Source organism: Notechis scutatus, chromosome 1 (genome assembly GCF_049901735.1).
Source record: "Notechis scutatus isolate UNSWTSFEM ecotype Mainland chromosome 1, rNotScu1.2, whole genome shotgun sequence".
Lineage (NCBI taxonomy): Eukaryota > Metazoa > Chordata > Lepidosauria > Squamata > Elapidae > Notechis > Notechis scutatus.
The window spans coordinates 21,366,913-21,385,014 of record NC_142009.1 but is presented as its reverse complement, the minus strand read 5'-3'; the positions used below and the strand labels follow the sequence as shown (position 1 = coordinate 21,385,014).

Genomic DNA, 18,102 nt, shown 5'->3' with positions numbered 1-18,102 from the left:
CACCTGTTTCTTTTGAAGTCCTGACAATAGGAACCCCATGACAGAAGATGCATGAAATCGGAACTCTGGACCAATATGGTCTTATAACCAAAGGATGTTTAAGAGGTAAGACATAACAAATCAGCACCTGGACCATCAAAGGCATTCTCAACTCCATCATTGTGATCCCCATAGAAGAACGTCAGGCGAATATCTGCAGGCTCTTCTGCTACTTCCCAAAACACCAAGGAAGAGACATTGCTCCATAGCTCAAAAGCTGTTTTCACTGCCAGACGGACCTGATGCTCTGGCAGATACCAAGGCCAGTTGATTAGCCGGTAAGTCAAGTGTCGTTTATACCATTTGCCACCTACAAGGTTGAGATGGAAGGGGGAGAGAAATTAGTGGAGAGAAGATCAGAAAAAACGAATCTGACATAAGGTGATTAATTCCAGCACCCCTGTTAAAGGCACATCAACAATGACAACAAGAACACTTTCTCAGCATCTTCAAAGTGAATCCCAAAGGTGCATTTTCAAGAGGTAACTGGACTTTCTGGTTTTTCTTTGAAGATGTTTTGCTTCTCATCCAAGAAGCTTCTTCAGCTCTGACTGGATGGTCCTTCCATTCCCCACCATGCAATCAGAGCTGAAGACGCTTCTTGGATGAGAAGCTAAATGTTTTCAAAGAAAAACCAGAAAGTCCACTTGCCTCTTGAAAAGGGACCTTTGGGACAACTATGACCTGGATGACTGGAAATCTCCAGAGACCTTCAAAGTGAATGTTTTAAAGAAATGTGCAAACAGTCCCAGAGATAGAGGAGAACAGAAATTTAAGAAATACAACTAAAATTCATTCTCCCACAACAGTAACTTGTATCTGCATGTATCGATTCTGAAATCTTATCATTTTCTGCAGGAAACCACTAAATGAAATTCAAGTGAAAAATGAAAGCGTTATTAATTACAGCCCACATTCATTTACAAAGAAGATGGAGTCACAAGGGATTAAGGGCATAAACTATGCTTAGGGTCTTATTCAAACTAAATGGGATGTTCTTGGGTGCCATTTGAAAGTCATGGACACCAGCATCCAAATTGTGTCTCTCCAATTGTAATTTCCTCATAAAATTCCAACCAATTCCCTACGCTGAAGAAATTTATTCTCTAACATCAATAAGAAAATTTATTCTCTATCATCACCTTCCTTCTCTTTCACAGGACACTCATCATCGTTTTCACCACATGTGACACAATCCTGCACCTCTGTATGGTTTGCCAATTGCACAGTGGCAGATAGGAAAGCACTCCAGAGGGTTAATGTCATTGTCCAGAAGATCATTGGTTGCCCTCTCCCCTCTTTGGAAGAGCTTTATAGCTCCCGCTGCCTTAAGAAAGTTCAAAACATTCTCAAAGATCCATCTCATCCTGGGAACCCTTTGTTTTGAACTATTACCATCTGGCAGATGGTACAGAATAATAAAAACAAGGACAAATAGGCTGAAAAACAGCTTCTATCCCAGGGCAGCAGTTCTTTTGAATTCTGCTGTATAGTGCAATGTTGGTGTGGTGTCGGAGGTTTCAATTCAATGTGTGGAGGGTGAAGGATGTGTATTTGTTTATTTTCATGGTCATGGTCATGATGTGCACTGAAGATGGTGTTTGATTTTGTTGTACAAGGTGCAATGACAATAAACTAAACTAAACTAAATCCAAATGTCAGGCTAATATGGGCTTGTAATTTCCTCCTCTGATCTTGAGTCATGCTAATATAATAGAATAACAGAGTTGGGAGAGACCTTGGAGCTCTTCTAGTCTGACTCCCTGCTGAAGCTGGAGGCCCTATACCATTCTAGACTGATGATTATCCAACCTCTTCTTTAAAGCCTCCAGTGTTGGAGATCCCACAACTTCTGGAGGCAAGACGTTCCATTGACTAATTGTTCTCACATTGAGAAATATTTTAAAAGAAATGATAGAATAACAGAGTTGGGAGAGACCTTGGAGGTCATCTAATCCAACCCCCTACTTGAGTAGGAGAGCCCATATCATTCCAGACAAATGGCTGCCCAGTCTCTTCTTGAAAGCCTCCAGTGATGGAGCACTCACAGCATCTGAAGGCAAGCCGTTCCACTGGTCGACTGTTCTCACTATTAGGAAATGTCTCCTTCGTTCTAGGTTGCTTCTCTCCTTGATTAGTTTCCATCCATTGTTTTGTTGTCTTGCCTTCAGGTGCTTTATGGCCAGAGGGCCATAAAGGGTCTATTCTTTCTTTTCTATAACTGTGGGCTTTTTTCTTTGTCCTGTATATGATGTCTAGTTATCCCTTTTTGTGAATGAAGGGAAATATGGGCACGGTGTTTCTGTCTTAATTTTCTTCGCCAGTTTCACTTCTTTCGTTTTGGATGAGTGCACTTTTAGCAATCTTTAGCCACTCTTCTTCCTTGCCCTTTTGGCTATTGGGTGGCTTTGGGGCAGTGGAAATAAGTTTTATTCTCTTACAAAATAAGGTGTGATTATTCCCACCATGGGCTGCACAGGAATGTGGGCATACCTCCCTTCAAGAAGCGCCAGTGTATCTAGCCCTTAAAAAAAAAAAAAAAGAATTCTTCAGTTTAGAGCAAGTAAGAATATAGAAATAGCTTGCTTGTTCACCAGGGATTTGGATCTAGTGGTATTCTAGAGCTGTGAGAGAGTGAGTCGACATCAGACTGACAGTCTGTATCGGTCAGAAAGTGCTCCACATTCGGCAGCCTGCTGTGATTCTCACGGTAAACGAAGGACACGGACCGTTTCCTTCAACCATTGGATTCTTGAAAGCATTTCCTTTCTAAGAGAAAAGACAGCTCTATTCGCCCAAAGAGCTGCTTCCTGCTTGGGGCACAGGAAAAAGAGTGAGCTCATCCTAGGGATCAAGGGAGCCTCACAGACCATCATTTAGGGGCCAAGATGTCAATCTTCCTCCCTCCAATTACTCTAATAGGCCATCCAGCCCTGTATCTGCAAAACACAACAAGCCCTGAGAGAAGATTAAAGACTTTATGAACTGCAAAATGGCTTGGAGCATAAATTTTGATTGGGGTAAAAAAAAACAAAAAACCACACAGCTTGGTTGTAAGAAATCGTTAACAAATACTATGTTTTAGAGTCTGCCTGTAGGCCTATTAAAACACCCTTCCAAAATTTCACACTGATTAAAGGTTTGGGTAACGGGGGCTTATAGACCAAGCTTCAACCATTTTTGCTCAACTAACCATATGCTCCCACCCAATTAAATTGAGAATGGCAGACCTCTTGTGGGTGCCCTCTCTTGATGAATGTCATTTACACCGGGTTCTCAGAGGTGGCTTTTTATCCATTGTGTACACACACATCAGAATGGCATCCCTCCCCTGAGAGATTCCTTTTGACCCAACTAGTTGAGGAAAGCAATTAAACCTGGTTATTTCAACTTTTGAGGGAGGGGGGGGAGGGTGCTTTGAGAGAGATTTCTCCTGTGTTTGTATGCTTACCATAGATCAAGAGTGGAGAACTATGGCCCTTTCCAAAGCACCTGAAGGCCAGACAAGGAATAATGGATGGAAACTGATCAAGGAGAGGGTTCAACCTGGAAATGAGAAATTCTCTGACAGTGAGAGCAATTAACCAATGGAACAGAAGTTGCCCTCAGAAGTTGTGGGAGCTTCATCACTGGAGGCTTTCAAGAAGAGACTGGACTGCCATTTGTCAGAAATGGTGTAGGGTCTCCTGCTTGGGCAAGGGGTTGGACTAGATGACTTACAAGGTCCCATCCAACTCTGTTAATCTGTTAAGAATCTGCTTTATGACTTGTGAACTTTGACTTCCAGAATTCCTGAGCCAGCAAGTCATAAAAGGGCCATAGTTCCCCACTTCTGCCACAGATGGACAACTTCAAAGCTCCTACTCTCCTTCCTTATAATTAATTTTAAGAACTTGATTTGCTCCAGTGAGACTTCCCTTAAAGGATACCCTCAGTCAAAGGACTACTTTGACAAGCTTTCAAACAGAGGATCATCACAGAGAAAGACTGGCCCTCAGACAAATCAGCCATCAACAGGCACATAGAGGTAAACAACATCTACAGGTAAAACTCGAAAAATTAGAATATCGTGCAAAAGTTCATTTATTTCAGTAATGCAACTTAAAAGGTGAAACAAATATATGAGATAGACTCATTACATGCAAAGCAAGATCGTTCAAGCTGTGATTTGACATAATTGAGAAAATTATGGCTTACAGCTCATGAAAACCCCAAATCCACAATCTCAGAAAATTAGAATATTACATGCAATCAATAAAACAAGGATTGTACATAGAACAATATCGGACCTCTGAAAAGTATAAGCATGCATATGTACTCAGTACTTGGTTTGGGCTGCTTTTGCAGCAATTACTGCCTCAACGCGGTGTGGCATGGAAGCTATCAGCCTGTGGCACTGCTGAGGTGTTATGGAAGAACAGGATGCTTCAATAGTGGCCTTCAGCTCTTCTGCATTGTTTGGTCTCACGTCTCATTCTCTTGGCAATGCCCTATAGATTCTCCATGGGGTTCAGGTCAGGTGAGTTTGCTGGCCAATCAAGCACAGTAATCCCACGGTCATTGAACCAGGTTTTGGTGCTTTTGGCAGTACGGGCAGTGTGGGCAGGTGCCAAGTCCAGCTGGAAAATGAAGTCAGCATCCCCATAAAGCTCATCTGCGGAAGGAAGCATGAAGTGCTCCAAAATCTCCTGGTAGATGGCTGTGTTGACCCTGGACTTAATGAAGCACAGTGGACAAACACCAGCAGATAACATGGCTCCCCAAATCAACACAGACTGTGGAAACTTCACACTGGACTTCAAGCATCTTGCAGTGTGTGCCTCTCCATTCTTCCTCCAGACTCTGGGTCCTTGGTTTCCAAAAGTTGCTCTCATCAGAAAAGAGGACTTTGGACCACTGAGCAACAGACCAGTTCTGTTTTTCTTTAGCCCAGGTAAGACGCTTCTGACATTGTTTGTTGTTCAGGAGCGGCTTGACAAGAAGAATGCGACATTTGAAGCCCATGTCCAGGATCCATCTGTGTGTGCTGGCTCTTGATGCACTGACTCCAGCCTCAGTCCACTCCTTGTGAAAGTCCCCAACACTTTTGAATGGCCTTTTCCTGACAATCCTCTCCAGGCTGCAGTCATCCCTGATGCTTGTGCACCTTTTTCTTCCACACTTCCACATAACTTTCTATTAAGGTGCTTTGATATAGCACTTTGTGAACATCCAACTTCTTTTGCATTTACCTTTTGAGGCTTTCCCTCCTTATGGAGGGTGTCAATGATGGTTTTCTGCATAACTGTCAGGTCAGCAGTCTTTCCCATGATTGTGATTCCTACTGAACCAGACTGAGAGACCATTTAAAGGCTCAGGAACCCTTTGCAGGTGTTATGGCTTAATTAGCTGATTAGAGTGAGTCACTTTGAGCCTAGAATATTGAACCTTTTCACAATGTTCTAATTTTCTGAGATTGTGGATTTGGGGTTTTCATGAGCTGTAAACCATAATCATCTCAATTATGACAAATCACGCTTGAACTATCTTGCTTTGCATGAAATGAGTCTATCTCATATATTAGGTTCACCTTTTAAATTGCATTACAGAAATAAATGAACTTTTGCATGTTGTTCTAATTTTTTGAGTTTCACCTGTACATACTATTCAAAAAAGACAATAAAAAAGCCAAAAAGGAAACGAAAAGACCAAAACATCTCACCAGCAATCACCACCAAGATGAGCAAGGGTTAACACCAAGGTTAGTGTTAGACAAGAAGTAAATAATAACTCAATCAAGGAACTACCAAGTCAGAAAAATAAGCTAATAATAAACAGACTAAGCAAGGATCCACCAACAACACTCCACCAACACTTATAGGGCAAGCCACTTGAGAGCAAACTCAATTCCCTTCTAGCCTTGATGGTATTGTCTAGTTTTGTTTATTTATTTTATTTGTCAGGCAAGTATTAGATAACAGGTATAAGTATAAACATGATTATGAATACATGAAATGGATATGAATAAAAAGGAACATTAGGACAGGGATGGTAGGCACATTGTTGCACTTATGCATGCTCCCTACAGACCTCTTAGGAAAGGGGTGAGTTCAACAGTAGACAGTCTAAGATTAAAGTTTTGGGGGTTTGAGGAAGAAACCAAAGAGTCAGGTACTGTATTCCAGGCATTGACCACTCTGTTGCTGAAGTCGTATTTCCTGCAATCAAGTTTGGTGCAGTTTACCTTGAGTTTGTATCTATTGTGTGCTCTTGTATTGTTGTGGTTGAAGCTGAAGTAGTCATTGACGAGTAGGACATTGCAATAGATAATTTTATGTACTATGCTTAGGTCGGTGATGAAATGTCTGCTAGAAAACGACCAAGCTCAGAGAGTACCAAGGTTACCATAGTTCAATCTTGAGCTACAATTATTCTCTTCTATCAGATGATCACCCTCTGTAAATTGGGATACACACTGCAGTGGTAGGATTCAATTTTTTTTTACTACTGGTTCTGTGGGCGTGGCTTGGTGGGCATGGCAGGGTAAGGATACTGTAAAATCTCCATTCCCACCCCACCCCACTAACCTGCTTTCCAGCTCTGTTCTCCTGTGCAGGGGAACCAAAGAAGACCCAGCTGATCAGCTGGGACTCGGGAGGCAGAGAATAGATGGGGCGGGGCCAGTCAGAAGTGGTATTCCGAACTACTCAAAATTTCCGCTACCGATTCTCCAGAACTGGTCTGAACCTGCTGAATACCACCTCTGATACACAGCTGCCTCGCATTCATTGCTGTTTAATTCTGGACCTAGACTTGCCAAAGCTGGACACTGTCCAAGACCTGACAGCCAGATTTGCTCTGAGGCACCTACCAATTGTGTTTTCCATGGCACTTTTAGGCTGTGTTCACATGAAACCTTTTGAACCTGACTTGGAAGAAAATACGTATTCGAGAGTAGGCTAAATGTGATTAAGGCTAAGCATGATAGCTTATTTGTGGCTTAGTGTGTTTTGAAACCAAGCTTGAATTGTGCAAATGCAGGAAATGCATTATTTTGGCCATCAGGTTGAGTGGGAATTCAGGCTTGGTTGATTTAAATCCGATTTACTTTATTCCAGTTTTCTAGGCCTACAGAATTCATTGAAGCACAAATGAATCTCACCGACTGTTTCTAGACAAAATGTTAGGCTAAAATAAGACTGACGAATTTATAATTTGTGAATAGAGCTATTCTTTCTATCTTCAGAGGCTCAAGTGCAAAAATTTTTAAAAACCATAACAAAAGTCTGGCCCAACAGGCATCAACTGATAACAGAATCAAATATTTTATAAGAGCCTAACTTCCGATGCTCATCTTCTAGGAGTGAAACACACGGCCCAGTTTCAACAGGCCTGAAGAAGCACACCTGCATTTGAGATGGGTGCAAACTGTTTATTTCCCCACAAAGTGATGGCTACAAATGACAGCTGCAATTAAGAATTTTTAAGGTGGGGGGAAAACCATGATTCAAATCTTGTAAAATGAGCCGCAGGGTTCTCAGACTCAAATTATAGGTGTGTTCCTTGAAGGAAGGCAAAAATCATTTAAGGAGGGACAAAGTTTTCTTGCAGTGTTGGTTTTCATGGCAAAAAGCAGCTACTGTGGGGTTTTTTTTCCCCTTGCTTGGAGCAAGGCCCAATTCCAACTGCAAACATTTGTTTGTAAACCTTTCTAAAGCTTCATACATCATTTTTAAAATTGATTATTCAGTAGTTTGCTATCAAACCTGGTTCTTCTTCGCCCTACTGCCCTGTCTTCTGTCATACTGAAGGGAGCTTACAGGTAATCCTTGAGTTATGATCATAATGGTTGTTTCCCGTTAAGTCACAACACTCATATGGGACACGTATGTGGCTGACCCAATTTGATGTCCTTTATTGCAGTGGTCATTAAGCAAATGCCCTGGTTGTTAAGTGAACCAATGGTTTTCTATGGGCCAGTTTTGCTGAAAACCTGAAATAAATGCCAGTTTTCAACAAAAACATGCAGTCAAATGCAGTGATGTGATTGCATGCAAGATCACTGCAATCAGTCGTAAATGCGAGCCAACTGCCAAGCACCCAAACTGCAATCACGTCACTAAGGGGATAGTGCGACTGTAGTAAGTGCAAGCACTGGTCGGAAGTGTGAGGACTGGATTTCCCCACCCCCCCGCCCCGCACGCACACACACCACTGTAACTTTGAAAGATTGCTAAATGAATGATCCCAAGTCCAGGGCTACCTTTCATCCCATTCTGTTCTGCATTGGTTTGACCCCAGAATAAGTACAGGGTCTGGTTCGTGTTACCACACTTTACGAAGGTTTCACTTTCTCACACATTAGAGCAAAAGCAAGAGAAGGCAATGAGGATGATGGAAGGACTGAAAGCTAAATCCTGTGAAGAGAGATTGAGGGAGATGCATATATTTCACTTGAGACAAGACTGATGCAGTAGAAATAGGACAGACTTACCCCCAAAGATCCCAGGCATGGTCACAGATGGGGGGGAAAAAACACCATAGTTTCTTCTTTTAGCTTAGCTTAGAATGTATTTATCTAATCTTTATTATTTTTATAAATAACTCAAGGCAGTAAACATACCTAATGTTCTTTCCTCCTCCTACTTTCCCCATAACAACGGCCCTATCCTCCTCAGGCGCAAATGCAGGAGGGGAAGAAGGCCAGGCAATTGTGACAAAGAACAGGCCTGCTTCATGCTAAGAGAAGACAACCACGAAAACTGAAAACCGTGGAGGTTCGGCAACCCGGTGTTTCTGGCCTCCTACCCAGATGCAGCCTTGTCAGGCCCAATTTGAAGTCTGCACAGGCAATTACCTAATCCTTCCACTCTAATCTTTCCTGGGGGTTTGTCTTCAAAACAGCTGCTCTCTCAGCTTCTCTGACTTCTGCTGTCTAGAAAAGCTATTAAGCCAACGAAGCTGGTAAGTAGGCAAAGAGCTTGAAATTCCCACCCAGAGTCACTTGTTGCAAGATGGGCAGTTATGTATTTTTTTGTAAGTAAATAAATGAATAAATAAAAAGGAAAAAGAAACTGAAAGTTGTCCTAACTATCCCTCCTAATGGTCTTTTCTGCAAGTGACTCTGCTTTGGAAGACTAAGTGACCAGGTCTTTTGCCGATGCCTTTCCTGAATTATAGTGGTGCCTGGAAAACTGGCCTCCATACTTTTCTAAGTGCGGATAAAGAACATCAATTGTATTTTCCTCGATTCATTTTTATGCAGACTGATGAAAGAACTTTTCTTCTTAAAGAAAAGAATTTCTAGTGCGTGGCACACTTAATTAGGATGCAGCCAAGAACTCTTTTATTTATGAAGGTATGCACACGCATATGACCGTCTCTCATTCTACATTGATGTAGTGCAGTGATTAAAGTATAGTATTGCAGGCAAACTCTGCCCACAGCCTGGAGTTTGACCCTAGCTCAAGGTTAATTCAGTCCTCCATCTTTTCGAGGTCGGCAAAATGAGGACCCAGATTGTTGGGGGCAGTATGCAAATGTTTCTACATTTTAGGCTGCCCACAGAATGCTGTAAAGCACATCGGGGTGATACATAAATCTAAATGCTATTGTTATTGCTATTGCTGCACTCAACTCTTCTTTGGTCTGCAACTTTCCCAGGCATCCGACATTTCCACTCACCATCAAGAGAAGACTTCAGGAAGGAACTCTTTCCACTGGACTTCTTCAGGAGTTCAAGAAGACCCATCAGAGAAAGTCACCTTCACTTGGAGAAATTACCCATCCAATTATTCTTCCCAGAAATTGAGTGAAGAATTTCCAAAGGTCTCTTGTGCCCAAATCTGTACTAGCCATAGAGTAGATGCTCAGAGACTCCACAGGGCTGCTGGATATCTCCTTGGAGTCTTTGAGTCCCCACTTTAAAATGATGGTTGGAAATTACAACCTGGTCCAGAAGAAGGACACACATTTCCAAGCTCAAGCAGACTTACTCTGATGCAAGTATCGTTTCCTGCGACTCTTCCGGGCTTTCCCTCGTGAGAACAGGGCATCCATGCGCTTCTTCCATGCCGTGTGGCTCTCTGCATCATTGACACCACAGCGAGGGAGACTCATGTGATGGAGAGTGATGGCATCCAGGGTGCCACTGAGGGGCAGGTGAGAAATCCATTGAAATTCCCTGTAAGAGCACAGGAAGTGGGATGGAAGTTGCTCCTTCGTTTAAGCCAGTATTTCTCAACCTCAACTTGAAGATGTGCAGACTTCATGGCTGGCTGAGGAATTCTGGGAATTGAAGTCTATGCATCTTAAAGTTGACAGCATTGATTTGGAGACATCCAGAGTTGGTTGAAAGATGGGTGGCTATGTAAATGTTTTAAATAAATACATTGGGAAACACTGATTTAGTCCTTGTTTTTAAACATGCAAATTCCCCTTTTTATAGGGGAATTCCCCTGTAGTCCCTGTTTGGATAGACTCACGACTGGACATTTGCTGGCCAGATACCCTTCACCTATGCAGAGTTCACAACAGATATTTTTTCTTTGCGTCCTAGGAGAGAAACATCTGTTGCTACCTAGAATTGAACTCTCAACCATCCAAATGGGAGGCAAGCATCTTTACCAGTGGGCCATTACACCATTTTTAAGCATTTGCCACTATTACCCTTCATACAAAATTTGAAGCTAGTAGCAGGGAAAGAAAATAAAAGATTTAAGAAAGAAAGCAACCCAGAGAGAATAGTGGGATGGATTGAATCCAGAAGGCAGCATTGGCATTTGAGGAATCTACCAGCTGGGTCAAAACTGCTGCATTGGTCATACTACAAAAGAAACTAAGCCCATACAAGGGAAACCACTGAGCAGAACCCGTCATCAATGAAAGCTGGCCAGCTGCATGGTCTAAGCTAGCAACAGACTGCATGGGAAGGCATGGGATTTAGGGATTAGATAGATATTAAATGGAGATGGAAGTCATCAACTAAAAGCAGTAAGAGAAGAATGGGAATCACAGGCTTACTTTATGGCATCTGGGAATCCTGCTAAGTCCGGTACTTGGTGCACAGACTCAAAATAGCCATATTTCTCCAGAAACCTCTAAAATCAAATCAAAATAAATAATAATAGATAAGACACTAGGCTTTATATGAAAAACAAACAAACAAACCCCTGGCATTCTTTCATTATTTCCTTGTAACAAAACCCACAGCCTTTTTACGTAAAGGTTGTGAAATGTATGCAAAGTCTTTACATACTTCGGATTCTGAATATTCTTGGTCAGTTTTAGAAAGTATAGTTAGCTCCCTCTTTTAAATACTGGGCCCGGCTCAAAGAGTATCCCTTTGTAGCTGCATGCCTTCCCACTTCAAACACTGTTTATGCCTGCGGAGAAGCCAGTTTCAATTCTGAGTTGCAAGATTTGTCTTGCAGTTATTGTATCTGCCAGAGAAACTTCTTCATTCTAAATTCTTTGTCTCCATCAGCTCTGTTTTTCCCAGCACTCCCTTTCTTTCCTTATCAGCTTTTGATTCCTAAAACAAATTCATTCCAGGGTGAGCAGAGCAAAAGGGAGGGAACTTCCTTTTCCAGCCCTATTATTTCTCCAAAGACCAGATAATCAACAGAGACACCCCCACAACAGAAGACCTGTTAATGCAATATCTGTAATATGTACTGTGACTATATTTTTCTTGGAAAAAATAAAGGATAAGCCTGAAAAAGGAAGATATCTGAAAGAGATTAATAAAGAGGGGGGGGAGGAACACTTAATTGTTTATATTTATGCTTTAGCGTGGCAGAAAGTGCCAAATTACAGGTGATTTCCCCATATGCACTTTCTTTTAATTCTCTTGTGTGGAAATAAGGTGATTTTTTTACTGTTGCAAAAATGGAAAGTTTGGGAAGGGAGTGAACATTTGTTCCATATTTTTTCAGAGGATTTATTTTTTTTAGAAACACAATGAAAACTATAAAAACCACCATTGAATACTTCTAAAAGATCTGGAAACAATAACAAAATGCAAGGGCCCGAAAAATACTGTATGGGCGGAGCTGGGGAAAGCCATTTTCATCAATCCTGAAATGGGAAGAGGAATGAGTGTTTATTCCTATCGGTTTTAAAATAAAATTGGCAAGGCTTTTTACCACATTGTCAATATCCCTGGGCAATGGGAGGAGACCAGAGGCAAATAACGCACACAATTATGTTTCCATTCCAATTTTTGTTTTCCTTCCTGGCATGTTACAAGAGACAAAATGGATGGCTTACTGGTGGGTGGATGGATGGATGGATGGATGGATGAACGGACGGGACAAATAGATCATACAAGGCCAGACAATTGCTATACTCATATAGTTTGTCAAAAGATATTTTTGTGTATGGAGGTGTGGCTCGATGGGTGTGTCTTTGAGTTAATGTTAACCCTGGTGATCACCCAGACTGTTGTGCAACAACAAATGTATAAACTAGAGGATTTCCTTAACCTTTACCATGTGAAAACAACTAATGAGACTACCTTCTGCCAGGGAAACTAGTTATACCTATTCATCAGCATTTCAGGAAATTGCTGTGACAAGATCACCATGGATACAATTGTAATGATGTTGAGAAATGCCCTTATAACAATGGGTGACCACTAGCAGATTTGTATCATTATGGGAAACTATAAACAGTGCAAGGAAGCCATTTTCCTGACCGGTAATTAGCAGACTTCCATAGCTTCAGTTGTAACGGGGAGGAAAAGATCCTTGTAGAAAACCAAAGTGGGTTTTTTTGGAATTGTGCACACCATTTGCAAGAGACAACGTAAAAGTAATAGTTAAAAGTATTGCTGAGCCTGACAGGGAGACTCAAATTCTAATCCTCCCTTAGACACAGAAGCTGACTAGGTGACTTTGGACCTTGGATTGAAAAGTCAAAAAAGATCTATTATGCCAACTGCATTGGACTAGCTTAGTAAGATCTTTCCATAAAGAAATCCTCATCCTGCAATGGATTTGGCTGATTATTTTTTTATATTTGTGCATGGGAAAGCAAAGGGAAATCATTAAAACCATTAAAAAGCAAAAGTTAGAATATTTCAAACATGTGATGTGACACCCAGAAAAATACGGCATACTTCACTTAATCCTCCAGGGAAAGATTGAAGGCAAATGAGGTCCAGACAGAAGAAGAACATCATGGCTTCAAAATCTAAGGGACCAGCTTGGTCAAAACTCAGCAGCACTTTTTTGTGCGACTGTTGATAAAAATAGGATCGCCAACATGATCGCCAACGTCCGATGACAGATATGGCACAAGAACAATATTTGTGCATGTGTGTGGATAATACAAAATTTCTGTTGTAATATTTTGCAACGTGTCTTGGAAGCAGAGGTGAAAGGCTATATATGCATCTTGACAGAAATACAAATTAAAAAATTGCATTATGTGGCCGCAGTAGCAAGTTTAATCAGGGGCAGGAGGAAATTCAGCTATTTAGACCGTGATTGCGCAACAGAAAACAGCAAAGTCACAGTAAAAGGAATGTGGTATTATTCCTCTTCAGAACCTATGAGGAATCATATTTAACGGAAGTCGGCAGAAGATTTCAAAGCAATCATGAAAGGAATTTAAAGGTGTGATATTTAGCCTGTACAGTCAACATTTCAAGGAGTCAAATTGATCCAATTTTAATTGGGGAGAATGTCCAATTTGGTAAGTTCTTGTAAGGCTGAGAAAGAGATAAAATGTGTTTATAAAAAGTAAACATTGAGTTCCCTTCTCTGCACATCAGTTCCAAATTAGAACATTCATGACACTTGGCAGAGAAAACATAATGCTATAAACTGGCCAGATAATATCAGATTTAAAAGCTGCTTCGTGAGTCCAAATCAGGGCTCTCAAGTCTCCTTCAAAACAGCTTTTTAACAGCTTTAGTCTTGACTCTAGAGCCATAAGTAACTCTGGGTCTCTTCCTCCCACCCTAATTTCCCCAAGGAGGAAATTCCATTTTCTATAGAATATTCTGAAGCAGCAGGAAATAAAGACGTAAGCATCATGGGGAAACACACTGCAAAATGTGCCCTAACTGAAGAGATACCCCTCTCATTTGTTCTGTGCAATGGGGAGGGGAAAAAAGGAAAGACGCACAGATGCAGACAACCCACTCACCTCATTAATTTCTCTCCGGGCTTAAGACCAGAGGCTGCCCCCAGAAACCATAAATCAAGGCCTGTCAAGACTGACTGCTGCTTGGATGACAAGTAGCCCCACAAGGACCAGAATTTTAGACAGGGCGGGAGAGAAGTTCTTTGTTCCTCCAAGACAGCAGAGAAGCAAGAATTAAACTATATGTTCTTGTTAAGACATGAAGTAGTAATGCCAAAGAAACAGGCTGGGAAATACATTCTAAGCAGATGCTTTCTGCAAATTAGGAGGGTTGCTCCAGAGATTGGGGCCAGAGGCTAAAAGAGTGGGAAAAGGGGTCAAGGGTTTGACAAAGGACAAAGCTAACATTGCACCGTTATGATACAAGGTCCAGTCCTTTTTCACCTGTACCATAATAGCAATAGCACTTAGACTTATATACCGCTTAAATACCACTTTACAGCCCTCTCTGAGCGGTTTACAGAGTCAGCCTATTGCCCCCAACAATCTGGGCCCTCATTTTACCCACCTCGGAAGGATGGAAGGCTGAGTCAACCTGGAGCCTGGTGAGATTCGAACTGCCAAATTGCAGGCAGCCAGCAAAAGTAGTCTGCAGTACTGCATTCTAACCACTGTGCCACCACAGCTCTTTGCAAGCATAAGTAATGTTGCAAGCATACACAGAAGAAAGGAAGTCTGCATCGCATTGGCATGTTGCTAGTTTTGTCATTTCAACAAAAGCCTCATGTCCTGTGGACACATCTACAGGATCTGTCGCACTGGTAGATGAGCTGCTGCAGGTGGCAGATTGTCAAGTTCTTTGGCAACTGCCTCAAAGCCAAGGGCCACATCTTTTTCAAGCACAATTTCTCCAGTTTCTTTTGGATGCAGCTGCAAGAATTACAGCAACTGACTTTACAGCCAATATGTCCCCATGTGGTTACAGGCTGGAGACTTTCTGATTTTCTTTCAAACAGCTTTTTTACAGCTGGTGTCTTCACTGGTAACAGGAAATCTGGCAGCTGGTTGTTTATATAATGATCTCCTAAATTCTTATCAGTCTGGGAACCAACTACAGTGTGAAACTGATGCTGAACAGTGGAGAAGACTGGCAACGAGTAGGAACATGGAGCTGTTTGTGTAACACAACCTCTCTTGCATCCCTAAACAGTGGTGGGATTCAAACAAATTTACTACCAGTTCTGTGCCTGTGGCTTGGTGGGTGTGATATGGCTTGGTGGGCATGGCTTGGTGGGCATGGCAGGGGAAGGATAATGTAAAATCTCCATTCCCACCCCAATCCTGGGGGAAGATTACTGCAAAATCCCATTCCCTCCCCATCCCACTAACCTGCTTTCCAGCTCCGTTCTCCTGTGCAGGGCAACAAAAGAAGACCCAGCCAATCAGCTGGGACTCGGGAGGCAGAGAATAGATGGGGGCGGGGCCAACCGATTCTCCAGAACTGGTCAGAACCTGCTCTGCCCCTAAACCAGGGGTGTCAAACTTGCGGCCAGTGGGCCGGATGCATCACTGCTGGCCATGCCCACCCCCGGTTTAGCAAAGGGGGAAAAAGTTACAATACGACAAGTGACCACAATGTGTCATCACGAGTTTGACATCCCTGCTCTAATAAACGGTCCTATTTTCACTGGTTGTCCAGCTTCTTTTCTAACTGAACCTTATTTGCTAGCCCACACAACGGTTTTCATAGCCACTGGTCTAGTCAGACAGATACAGCAGGTGATTTCAGCACTGATGCTTAACCTCATAATCCAGATCCTTATACCTTCTGCCCACCAATGAACGCCTTCATTTTAATCAGGATTTAGCCACAAAGCCCTTTCTTGGGTCCAGAATTCACGTAGAGGTAGTGTAGAGAGTAAGGAAGATTACCTTGTAGGAGGCAAAAGGGCTGATCTTTTTTAAAACCCAGGGCAGCCAGACAACATTTGGAAAAAGCTCAGATGGATGCCTCCTAATTTACTGAACTAAAAGGGGGAGGAGGAGGAAATATAGCACAATTAAACTTGCAAGATTTTGGTATTAAGAGTTAAAGTCAATAAAGGAAGTTTTAGCTTTCCTGTGGAGCTGGTTTTATGGTCTGGGCTATCCAGTGGGGCTGACACGTAACTTTATTTATGAAGAACCAGACTTCTTTTGAGTACATCTTCCGACTGAATGAATTTTTCAACGGTGTATCTTGGGGGGAATATCTCAGGAACCAGTTCCTGTTTACAAAACTGTATAAAGTATGAGGTCGCAGCGGTCACAACCTTTCTGGCTTGGTGGATGGGAATGGCGGGAGGGAAAGAGGATGATTCTGTGTGAGTGGCAAGCCCGTGCACAAGCGTGCACTGCTCCATTTGCACACGCTCCATTGTGCAAATGGAGCTGAGTGTGCGAGCACCCACTGCTTACTCAAATGGAGCTTTGCGCACACACACACACACACACATGCCACTCGTGCAAGTGAACCTACACATGCGCTCTTGCCTGCCACTTGCACGGCCTGGTTTTGAAACGGGGCCATAGCCCAATAGTGGGCCGCAGATGGGTGGTTGGGGACTCCTGGTATAGGTAGTTCTCAATCTACAACCACAATTGGGATTGGGACTTTTATTGCTAAGTGAAGCAGTTGTTAAGTGAGTCACATCCACTTTTATGATCTTTTTTGCTTGCAGTCATTAAGCAAATCTCACAGTCATTAAGCAAACCCAGACTTCCCCCATTGGTTTTGCTTGTTGGAGGTCCACTGGGAAAGTCACAAACGGTTCCCACTGCAACCGTAGTAAATGTGTATGCTGGTTGGCAAGTGCCCCAATTTTTATCACATGACCATGAGGACACTGCGATGGCCTAAGTGCAAAAACTGGTTGTAAGTGAGTTTTTTTTCAGCCCCATGGTAACATCGAGCAGTTGTTAAATGAATGCAAGCACAGCAGTGGTGCATTTCAAATATTTTTACCACCAATTCGGTGGTATGCTGGCTGGAGAATTCTGAGAGTTGAAGTCCACAAGTCTTAAAGTTGCCAAGTTTGGAGACCTCTGAGGTAGACAGTTAACAGAGCCTCTCTCGACAAAGGAAGCATTGTCAGAGATGAGGAACCCAGTCTGGGGCTCTCCAACTAGCTTAGTTTCCATATTCTCTTGGAAGGAACTTTAGACCCACACATCAAGAAAACTTCAGTATAGGACGAATGGCATTGCTACGTTTAGAATCACAGCCTCGTTCAAGTAACTTCCAAGCCTCCTTCACTTTTTATGACAAACGTTACCTCTTAGCTAGTCCCCTCGGTAGGCCGAGATCTAATGCCGATCGTGTCTCTGGGCGTGTACAGAGCTCTCTCTTTCTCTCCCTTCCCGACTGACTAACCCCTGCTCGGTCTCGAGTTCAGGCATCCCCTCCCGCCTGCCTCACCTGAGCCGCTCCAGGCTGGCTTCTCCCTCCGGCTCTGGTGCTCGTCTGAGCGGGCAGGAGCCCGAGCAGCGCCGCGATCAGGGCAGCAGCCGCGGCCATCGCCTCGCCGCCGCCGCTCCGCCTCCCGTCCCGCCGAAGGAGCCGATCGATGGAGCCGGGAAGCTTAAGCCACGCTCAGCCCGCTTCGGCTTCGGTCTCTCCACCCATCCGGCAGGGCTGAACTGAGCACGCCCCGGTCCACGGGCAGGGCGCCGGTTGAAGCTCCCGGGCTCAATCGGGAAGGTAGTTTCGCCTCGCCTCGCCTCGCCTCGCCTCGCCCCGCGCGTAACTCGGCCGCGCCTCCTTGTCCTGGGGCTTCGGGGTGGGCAGAAGCCCAACCGGGGAAGACAAAAACTCAAGAACAACGCACGCCAGCACTCGCGCTGGGTTTTTCTTTCTTTCTTTCTTTCTTTCTTTCTTTCTTTCTTTCTTTCTTTCTTTCTTTCTTTCTTTCTTTCTTTCTTTCTTTCTTTCTTTCTTTCTTTCTTTCAACCTTG

General features: G+C 43.0%; 1 protein-coding gene across 1 annotated transcript in view; it reads right to left on the bottom strand.

Annotated features, from left to right (window-relative positions):
• Positions 1-17,830, bottom strand: part of MMP28 (matrix metallopeptidase 28) — a 33,362-nt gene extending 15,532 nt beyond the window's left edge. Inside the window, exons 1-4 of the mRNA XM_026672447.2 lie at positions 17,567-17,830; positions 11,041-11,117; positions 10,014-10,201; positions 128-349 (exon numbers count right to left, since the gene is read on the bottom strand). Coding sequence (XP_026528232.2) covers positions 128-349; positions 10,014-10,201; positions 11,041-11,117; positions 17,567-17,665 — 586 coding nt within the window. The 5' untranslated portion in view covers positions 17,666-17,830. The remainder of the gene's footprint in view (positions 1-127; positions 350-10,013; positions 10,202-11,040; positions 11,118-17,566) is intronic.
• Positions 17,831-18,102: the final 272 nt, after the last annotated feature.